The sequence below is a fragment of the Protobothrops mucrosquamatus genome, unplaced genomic scaffold (genome assembly GCF_001527695.2).
Source record: "Protobothrops mucrosquamatus isolate PMUCROS unplaced genomic scaffold, P.Mucros_1.0 scaffold5175, whole genome shotgun sequence".
In the NCBI taxonomy this organism is placed as follows: Eukaryota; Metazoa; Chordata; class Lepidosauria; order Squamata; family Viperidae; genus Protobothrops; species Protobothrops mucrosquamatus.
The window spans coordinates 15132-25930 of NW_015391045.1; the positions used below are offsets into that span (position 1 = coordinate 15132).

General features: G+C 48.2%; 1 protein-coding gene across 1 annotated transcript in view; it reads left to right on the top strand.

Annotated features, from left to right (window-relative positions):
* Positions 1-6530: 6530 nt before the first annotated feature.
* LOC107299605 (breast carcinoma-amplified sequence 3-like) overlaps positions 6531-10799 on the top strand; it is a gene marked incomplete at both ends in the record, with an annotated part of 8451 nt that continues 4182 nt past the window's right edge. Inside the window, one exon of the mRNA XM_015828967.1 lies at positions 6531-6631. Coding sequence (XP_015684453.1) covers positions 6531-6631 — 101 coding nt within the window. The remainder of the gene's footprint in view (positions 6632-10799) is intronic.

A 10799-nucleotide genomic window follows, 5' to 3' on the forward strand; every position in this document is an offset into this window, starting at 1 on the left:
TCCTCCTCCTCCTCCTCCTCCTCCTCCCAAACTCCATTCCCTCCCAGTACAGATGATGTTACCTAGTTTGGTAATGAAACATCTGCAAGAAAACCGCCCAGCTCAGAGAGGACCAAGGACCCCACAGTCGCTGTCCTCCGTCTCCCCCTCCTCTTCCTCTCCACAAACCTCACTCCCTTCTAGCACTGATGATGTTCCCTAGTTGGGTAATGAAACGTCTGCAAACAAATAACCAAGTTCAGAGAGCCTGAAGACCCCTCGTTTCAACCCTGAGCTATAAATATTCTCTTCTATCAGAAATTAAGCTTGTTTCTCGTATTATGAATCTTTGAAGACGGAGGCAAACCTCGAGACCTAGCAGCCATGGATTGTTGAGTTGCTAGCAACAAAGATGATCAGGGGACTGGAGGCTAAAACGTATAAGGAACGGTTGTTGGAATTGGGTATGTCTAGTTTAATGAAGAGAAGGAGGAGGGGGGACATGATAGCAACCTTCCAGTATCTCAGGGGCTGCCCCAAAGAAGAGGGAGTCCAAAGCACCTGAAGGCAGGACAAGAAGCAACGGATGGAAACTCATCAAGGAGAGAAGCAACCTAGAACTAAGGAGAAACTTCCTGACAGTGAGAACAATTAACCAGTGGAACAACCTGCCTCCAGAAGGTATGAATGCTCCAACACTGGAAGTTTTTAAGAAGAGACTGGACAGCCATTTTTCTGAAATGGTATAGGGTTTCCTGCCTGAGCAGGGGATTGGACTAGATGACCTTCAAGGTCCCTTCCAATTTGTTGTTGTTGTTATTGTTGTTATTATTATAATAATAGAATAGAATAGAATAGAATAGAATGGAATAGAATAGAATAGAATAGAATAGAATAGAATAGAATAGAGTTGGAAGGGACCTTTGAGGTCTTCTAGTCCAGCCCCCTGCTCAGGCAGGAAACCCTATACCAGTGATGGCGAACCTTTTAGAGACCGAGTGCCCCAAAACCGGCCCCTCCCTGCCACCCCTGCCCGCCCATGCTCCGCCCCCTGCCCCTTCCCCCTCTGCCCCAGCTCTGTCCCCACCCGCAAGGCCATTCACCACCTCTATGGCCTGCTGCAGATCACCCATGCGGCCCAGCAGTGCTATGGCAGCCACACCTTCCACCTGCGCCCCGCAGCATCAACTGCGCGCGACAGAGAGCAAGGGCGGTGTCATGTCCCTGCTGCCCAGCTGCCATGTCCTTGGTTGCACTGGTCCGCGGGGGCCATGCTCGAGGGTGAGTCTCCTCTGGGGGGGCTTCTGGTGAGGAGGAGGTGCCTTCGGGTGCTTTGGAGAAATAAGTATTATCCCCCCCTTTTAATTCCAGATGTTCCCAGCCGCAAACAAACCTCTTGATCCCTCTGGATATCAGGTTGCTGGTCAGTGTTGCAATATGTTTGCTTGACAAGGCAGCTGCTGTTGCTGGGATGCTACCACCTGCCAGGGGGATCTCGGCCAACCTAATTGTTGAGGCAGCTTCAAAATGGTTGCATTAGCATCAAGGTGACTTGAAGCTTATGGTTCTGGAGCCTAATGGTTTCCGATGAGCGGTTTTGTTCCGGTCCTTCGGCTGGCGCTTTGCATCTGGTGAAGTGGAGAGGTTGTCCTAGTGGACAATCCCTTAAATATGAGCCAGCAATGTGCTGCAGCTGCCAAAAAAGCCAACACAGTGCTGGGCTGCATTAACAGAGGGATAGAATCAAGATCATGTGAAGTATTAATACCACTTTACAAGGCCTTAGTAAGGCCACACTTGGAATATTGCATCCAGTTTTGGTCACCGTGATGTAAAAAAGATGCTGAGACTCTAGAAAGAGTACAGAGAAGAGCAACAAAGATGATTAGGGAACTGGAGGCTAAAACATACAAAGAACGGTTGCTGGAATTGGGTATGTCTAGTTTAATGAAGAGAAGGACGAGGGGGGACAGGATAGCAGCCTTCCAGTTATCTCAGGGGCTGCCACAAAGACGAGGGAGTCAAGCTATTCTCCAAGGTGCCTGAAGGCAGGACAAGAAGCAATGGATGGAAACTAATCAAGGAGAGAAGCAACCTAGAACTAAGGAGAAACTTCCTGACAGTTAGAACAATTAACCAGTGGAACAGCCTACCTCCAGAAGCGGTGAATGCTCCAACACTGGAAGTTTTTAAGAAGAGACTGGACAGCCATTTGTCCGAAATGGTAGTAGGGTTCCTGCCTGAGCAGGGGGTTGGACTCGATGACCTCCAAGGTTCCTTCCAACTTTATTATTATTATTATTAAAACAAAAGAGGGAAAAAGGCTGCAAAGAATGCAAAGTCACAGGACTTGCCAAGGATGCAGTGACCTTGTACAATCACACTGGTCTACAAGGAGAAGGCCTGGGAAATGAAAGTACGGTAGCTCAATTTTTACCGGAACTGGGTCCTTCATAAAGGAAAACGACATCCTGCGTATTCATTGGCTCTAGTTTCCAAGGTACAGCTTCAGGTCAAAATGGCATCAAAATAATTCCAAATTAGGAGGGGGATGTGCGGTTACGCTCTATAACAGGGGTGTCAAACTCAATTTCATTGAGGGCCGCTTCAGCATTGCGGTTGCCCTTGGGGGGCCAGGTGGGTGCGGCCTACTGGGTGGGCGTGGATGGAGTGGGTGTGGCCTACTGGGTGGACGTGGTCAGCTCTACATCGTTCGCGTCAAGGGTGCCTGTGGGGGCCTGGGCAGGAGTGGGACAGATCTGAGGGTCTCTGGCAAAAGCGGGTGGGACCAGGGCAAGCGCCAAGGCATGGTCCACTGGAAGAGCCTGCTGAAACCCCAAGCCAGATATGTGAAGTAGGCGAGGGCCATTTGCTGGCCACTTCCAGGCGATGGTGCATTTCTTCATTCCTCACAAAGGGTGACACCTCCCCAGCATGCACACAGGGGGTAGGGCCGACACGGTAAGGGCTGTTTCCTCGCTGTTTCCAGACGGCCTTGTAGACCTAAGTCTGAGTGCGTTTCAGCATAGATGGCCACCACAAAATTGTACATTGGCTCCCGGCTGGCCTGGGCCAGGGCCAAGGCAGCGGGGGCTGTTCCCTCACTGTTTCCAGGATGGCTTCGGGGGCCACATGAAACCACTTCGTAAGCCGCATCCGGCGCCCGGGCCTTGTGTTTGACATGTCTGCTCTATAACCTTTCTGCAAAATGTGATTATATAGCAACGAGAAGGGTGCCACACCAATCATTATAAATGTATGTTTTTATTGATGCCAATCACGTGACTTTCTGTGGGTTTTTCACGTGACGTTTTCGTGCTTTTTGCATGAAAGCTCTAGCGTCAGATAATAACCGACAAGGCTCCATCTTTATTTGGTATCTAAACTGCGCTTTGGCCACCTAATGAGGAAGGAAGGACTCACTGGAGAAGAGCCTAATGCTGAGAAAGATTGAGGGCAATAGAAGAAGGGGACGACAGAGAATGAAGTGGCTGGATGAAGGGGATGGTCCGATTTCCTTGGAGCACCCCTTAAAGACTGTGAAAGTTGGACCATAAGAAAGGCTAAACGCCAAAGAATGGAGGCCTTTGAACTCTGGTGCTGGAGAAGACTCCTGTGAGTCCCCTGGACCGCAAGGCGATCCAACCGGTCAGCCCTAGAGGAGATCAACCCCGACTGCTCTTTAGAAGGCCAGATCCTGAAGTTGAAACTCAAGTACTTTGGCCACCTAATGAGAAGGAAGGACTCACTGGAGAAGAGCCTGATGCTGGGAAAGATGGAGGGCCAGAGAAGAAGGGGACGACAGAGAATAATGAGGTGGCTGGATGGAGTCACTGAAGCAGGAGGTGTGAACTTAAATGGTCTCCAGAAGATTGCAGAGGACAGGAAGGCCTGGAGGAACGTTACGATGGGGTCGCGATGGGTCGGACATGACTTCGCAACTAACAACAACAACAACAACAAACTGCGCTTTTTGCCTTTTCTCTTGTGAACTGCAGTAGGATCATCCCTAGGGGGATTCCAGCAGTAATCGGCAAGCATGGATGGATTCCCATTTTCCCTTGGTATCTTTTCTCCATGCCTGCGATAATCCTGGTGGAATCCTCCCCCTGCTCGTCACTCACTGCCCCACAGTTCCAAGGGGAATAATCTAAATGCGAACGTAAGAAGTGAATTTTCAGTGAGATGTTTGCACCAAGTGCTCCTCTTTATAAAACCCTAGTGAGACCACACCTGGAAAACTGCAACCAATTTTGGTCACCGTATTACAAAAAAAGATGTTGAGACCTTGGAAAAAGTTCAGAGAAGAGCAGCTAAGGGGATCCAAGGCCTGGAGACTAAAACATATGAAGAACGGCTGCGGGCCTTGGGCTTGGCTAGTCTAAGGAAAAGAAGAAATGGGGATGACATGATAGCAGGGGTCCAGTATCTGAGGGTCTGCCCCAAAGAAGAGGGGGTCAAGTTATTCTCCAAAGCACCAGAGGGCAGGACAAGAAACAATGGTTGGAAACTGATTAAAGAGAGAAGCAACCTGGAATTAAGGAGAAACTTCCTGACAGTGAGGACAATTAACCCGTGGAACAGCTTGCCACCAGAAATCGTGGGCGCTCCATCACTGGAGGTCTTTAAGAAGAGACTGGATAGCCACCTGTCTGAAATGATATAGGTCAGCGGTTCTCAACCTATGGGTCGCAACCCCATTTGGGGTTGATCGACCATTTCACGGGGGTCGCCAAGCAAGGCTGTCCGCCATTTTTTCCCCCTTTTCCGGCGGGTGCCTTATCTCCCTTGGGCTGGGCCAGCTGGTGGTCGGCCTGCTCCGTCTCTGCCGCTTGCCAGCTTTGCCTCGGCCGGCGAGGGGGCGGAACCACGCATGCACGGCGCTCCCGCGCAGGTAAAGTCCTCAACTTACGACCGGTTGGGTAGTCCTCGACTTACGACCGGTTTAGTCCTCGACTTACGACCGGTTTAGTCCTCGACTTACGACCGGTTGGGGATCGCGGCATTAAAAAGGTTGAGAACCACTGGTATAGGTTCTCCTGCTCGAGCGGGGGGCTGCAGTAGAAGACCTCCAAGGTCTATTCTATTCTATTCTATTCTATTCTATTCTTCCTGTTTCTATTCTATTCTATTCTATTCTATTCTATTCTATTCTATTCTATTCTCTACTCTACTCTACTCTATTCTACTCTACTCTACTCTACTCTATTCTATTCTTCTTCCTGTTTCTATTCTATTCTATTCTATTCTATTCTATTCTATTCTATTCTATACTCTACTCTACTCTACTCTATTCTACTCTACTCTACTCTATTCTATTCTTCTTCCTGTTTCTATTCTGTTCTATTCTATTCTATTCTATTCTATTCTATTCTATTCTATTCTATTCTTCTTCCTGTTTTTATTCTATTCTATTCTATTCTATTCTATTCTATTCTATTCTATTCTATTCTATTCTATTCTATTTTCATTTCCATTTCTACTCTACTCTACTCTACTCTTCTCTACTCTACTCTATTCCCTAAACCTCTTCTGAAGGCAGTTTTTCTGACATATTTCATTGCTAAGAGGCTTGAGGAAATTTCAGATATGCTGGATCTGTTTTGATGGTCATCAGAATCTTAACTTTCTCCGCTTGGAGCCCAGAGGCGGTCCACCTACTGCAGATAGTCCTTGACTAACAATCATTCATTTACTGACCTTCCGAAGTTGCAACAACACTGTAATAAAAATGTCTTACGATTGTTTGTCACACGACCATTGCAGCCTCCCCAGTTGTCACATGATCAAAATTCAAACGCTTGGCAACTGGCATGTACTTACGACGGTTGCAGTGTCCCGGGGTCACGTGATCCACTTTTGCGACCTTCTGGCAAGCAAAGTCAATGGGGGGGAAGCTGGATTCACTTAACAACCGCGTTACTAACTTAACGACTGTAGGTGATTCACTTAACAACTGTGGGAAGAAAGATTGTAAAAGGGGGCAAACCTCACCAAACTGTCTTGCTTAGCAACAGAAATGTTGGGCTCAATTCTGGCCATAAGTCAAGGACCGCCTGTCAAGCAACATAAAAAAAATTAAATGCACAGGTAGTCCTTGACTTATAACATTTCATTTAGTAACCGAAATTAAAACAGCACAGAAAAAAAGGCACTCATGACAGTTTTTCACACTTATGACCCTTGCAGTATTCCCCCACGCGATCAAAATAAAGATGTTTGGCCACTGGTTCATATTGATGACGGTCGCGGTGTCCCCGGGGATCACATGATCCCCTTTTGCGTCCTTCTTACGAGCAAAGTCAGTGGGAAAGCCAGATTCACCTAACAACCGTGTTATTAACTGAACAACTGCAGTGATTCACTTAACAACTGCGGCAAGAAGATCGTAAAACGGGGCAAAGGTCACTTAACAAACGTCTCACTTAGCGACATAAATTTCGGGGTGAGTTGTGGTCGTAAAGGGAGGACCACCTGTAATGTGCTTTTTGACTTTCTCTTCGCTGTGTTTGATTTCGTTCTTGCCTTGTTTCTCTTCTCCCCCCCCACAGTGGTTCCGCTGGGGAGTCCAGGACCGATTACCCGCCACGATTCCTACGACAGCTTAGCTTCCGATCACAGTGGACAAGAAGATGAGGAGTGGCTGTCTCAGGTACTGCAAAACCCTTGGAAAAAAGAAGTATTGATTTATTTGATAAATTTATTTGCCGCCTGTCCCGCCATGGGGCTACTCCGGGCGGCTCATATCCGTTAAAAAGGAAGAAATAAAAAAGAGTATCAGCAAAACAGAAGCAAAATAATAGAACAACAAAGCCACAGAATAACAGAGTTGGAAGGGACCTTAGTGGTCTTCAAGTCCAACCCCCTGCTCAGGCAGGAAACCCTATGCCGTTTCAGACAAACGGTTGTCCAGTCTCTTCTTAGAAACGTCCCGTGTTGGAGCCCCCACAACCTCTGGAGGCCAGTCGTTCCACTGGTTAGTTCTAGGTTGCTTTTCTCCTTGATGAGTTTCCATCTGTTGCTTCTTGTCCTGCCTTCAGGTGCTTTGGAGAATAGCTTGACTCCCTCTTCTTTGGGGCAGCCCCTGAGATACTGGAACGCTGCTATCATGTCCCCCCTGGTCCTTCTCTTCGTTAAACTAGACATACCCAATTCCAGCAGCCGTTCTTTATATGATTAAGCCTCCAGTCTCCTTTATCTTATTTACCTTATAATAAGATAAAATAAATAAAATAATAAAACAATAACATCAAATGGTATAGGGTTTCCTGCCTGAGCAGGAGGTTGGACTAGATGACCTCCAAGGTCCCTTCCAACTTTTATTATTATTATTATTATTATTATTATTATTATTATTATTATTATTATTATTATTATTATTGTTGTTATTATTAAATAGTATAATAAATGTATTAATTATATAAATATAATAAATACAGTAAAATAACAATAACAATAAAAAGATGTGTCGGTCCTGGGAAAGCAGAAAAGGTGAGAAGTTCTTCGGAAGAAGAACTGAAGAATCTCCTTGGATGAGAAAAATAACAAGAGAGTCCAGTTGCCTTTTGGGGGGGGGGGGGAAAGCACCTTTGGGACAATCATCATCTGGATGGTTGAGAATCTCCAGAGACCGATGTCCACGTTAGACTTAGATCAGTGGTGGCGGACCTATGGCACGGGTGCCAGAGGCGGCACTCAGAGCCCTCTATTATATAGAATAGAATAGAATAGAATAGAATAGAATAGAATAGAATAGAATAGAATAGAATAGAATAGAACTGGAAGGGATGTTGGAGGTCTTCTAGTCCAGCCCCGTGCTCAAGCAGGAGAACCTATACCCGTGGTGGCGAACCTATGACACGGGTGCCAGAGGCGGCACTCAGAGCCCTCTCTGTGGGCACGCATGCCATCGCCCCAGTCCTAGGCCTTCAGCTGGGTTTTATAAAACCTTTTCGTTTTAGGCCTCCGCACCCGTGTGCAAAAAAAAAAAAAAGTTCAATCAATCAGTCAATTTCAACTTCTCACGGAAAAAACAAGATCTTGCAAAGTTGGAATTGACTGAACGTTTTAGTCCCACCCAGTCTGCTGTTACCACCGTAGCCACGGCCAGCCAATGGGCCACACCCACCCAATGGGCCATGCCCACCCAATGGGCCACACCCACCCGGCACTCGAAGATGCATAAGTGGGTTTTGGGTTGCAGTTTGGGCCCTCGGTCTCTAAAAGGTTCGCCATCCCTGGACTTAGATTGTTCGGATGTGCATCGTGTTCCTGCGGCATTGATGTGGACCTACTGGATTCCTACTGGAACCTCCCTTCCTTTTCCCAAAAGGATTCCCATCGGGAGTCCTAGGCCAGCTCAGGGAGGGCTGTTGGGGAACGCCTGCCTTTTGTTAAGCCCCCCCCCCCGCATCTCCTCCACACTCACAACAAACGAGGGTCGCCATCCGCCACTCGCTTTCAGCTGAAAAGCCCGCAGGGTTTTGTCTGTTTTTCCAGATGGAAGTGTGATCCGGCAGATCGTCCATGTGACAAAGGGGACAGGGCCCTTCGCCTCCGCTCCTCAATTAGGGAAGTGGCTAATGCGTGCTGTCATCGGGAAGGAGACACAATATGTTGGGCCCGTGCGTTTTTTTCGAGGGGGTGACCGGGAACATCTGCCTCCTCGTCTTTGCTGGAATGGCAGGAGCATCTGTTTACCTCTCGGCTCTCTCGGGAGCTGACGGCGTGGGGCTCCACGTCAACAGCCTGTTTGCGTTGCGGCCTGATTCGCAGCGCGGACGGCGCAAGAGCCCGCCTGCGTCAGGCAGACGGCTTGTGCCGCCCGATGAAAGAGCGAAATGTTGACGGCGCACGGAATGGCCTGCTCGCTCTTCCCTCCAGCCTCCGAAACAGCTGCCCGTTGAGAAGAAGACCACGTTGGAACATGAAAAAAGAAAAAGAAAGGGGAAAAAAAAGAAACGGTTGTCATCACAGTCGGCAGTCAGCTGGAATACAGGCAGTCCTCGGCTTACAACCGCAGCTGAGGCCGAGGTTTCTGTTACTAAGCGAGACAGGCGTTAGGTGAATTTTGCCCTGTTTTTTGACCTTTCTTGGTGCAGTTGTTAAGTGAATCACTGCAGTTGTTAAGTGAGTAACACGGTTGTTAAGTGAATCCGCCTTCCCCATTGACTTTGCTTGGAAGGAGGTTGCAAAAAGGGAGCACGTGACCCCGGGGACACTGCAACCGTCATAAATATGAGTCAGTTGCCAAGCGTCTGGATTTTGATCACGTGACCGTGGGGAGGCTGCCACGGTCAAAATGGTCATGTTGACTTCCATCCTTCCGTGGTCGGTAAAATGAGGACCCAGATTGTTGGCGGCAAATATGCTGACTCTGTAAACTGCTTAGAGAGGGCCGTAAAAGCTCTGTGAAGCGGCATATAAGTCTAGCTGGTATTGCTATTGCTTCCTTCCTTTCCTTCTTTCTCTCCCTCCCTTTTCTCCTTCCTTCCTTCCTTCCTTCTCATGGTGGTGCAGTGGTTAGAATGCGGTATTGCAGGCTGACTCTGCCCACTTTCAGCAGTTCGATCCTGACTGGCTCAAGGTCGACTCAGCCTTCCGTCCTTCTGAGGTCGGTAAAATGAGGACCCAGATTGTTGGGAACAACAGGCTGGTTCTGTAAACCGCTCAGAGAGGGCCGTAAAGCACTGTGAAGCGGTATATAAGTCCTAAGCGGTATTGCTATTGCTAATGCTTTTTTCAGTGCCATTGTAACTTTGCCAGAACTAGCTGAATGGTTGAAAGTCAAGGACTATCTGTACTGCAATTCCGCACCTTGGCTTAGTCGGAGAAGGCCAAGGCCAACATCTGGAGGGACAAAAATAACTTTGAAAGCCCCCCCCCTTCTGTTTCTGCTTCTCCAAGAGGCCTTTCTCCTCGCGTTGCCCTTTTCCCCTTGATAGAGGAGAGTGAAGGTCTGAGACGCCAAATGACTCTCGCTTCTTGAGCAGCAGAACACGTTGGGTCACATCTGCCTCTTGAGGTCTTCCTCTACTATTGCATACCTTCCTCCTCTTCCTCCTCTTCCTCCTCTTCCTCCTCCTTTTCTTCCTCCTTTTCCTCTTCCTCCTCCTCCTTCTCTTCCTTCTCCTCCTCTTCCTCCTCCTCCTTCTCTTCCCTCTCCTCCCTCTCCTCCTCTTCCTCTCCTCTTCCTCCTCCTCCTCCTGTCCTTCTCCTCCTCTTCCTCCTCCTTTTCTTCCTCCTCTTTTCCTCTTCTTCCTCCTCCTTCTGCTCCTTCTCTTCCTCCTCCTCCTTCTCCTCCCTCTCCTCCCTCTCCTCCTCTTCCTCCTCCTCCTTCTCCTCCTCCTTCTCCTCCTCCCTCTCCTCCTCTTCCTCCTCCTCCTTCTCCTCCTCCTCTTCTTCTCCTCCTCTTCCTCGTCTTCCTCCTCCTCCCTCTCCTCCTCCTTCTCCTCTTCCTCCTCCTCCTCCTTCTCTTCCTCCTCCTTTTCCTCCTCCACTTCTCCTCTTCCTTCTCCCTCTCCTCCTCTTCCTCCACTTCCTCCTTCTCCTCTTCCTCTTCCTCTTCCTTCTCTTCCTCCTCTTCCTCCTCCTCCTCCTCCTTCTCCTCCTCCTCCTCCTCCTTAATTTAATTTAATTTAATTTAATAATTTAATTTATATACCGCCCTTCTCCCGTAGGACTCAGGGCGGTGCACAGCATATTAAAACAGACAAACAAAATACATCAAAGAACAAAAAACCCCCATAAAACCAAATTAAAAGCCAAATATTCGAAGCTGTGTGTCAATTAAAATTTTCTTAAAATCATCCCTACCTAAA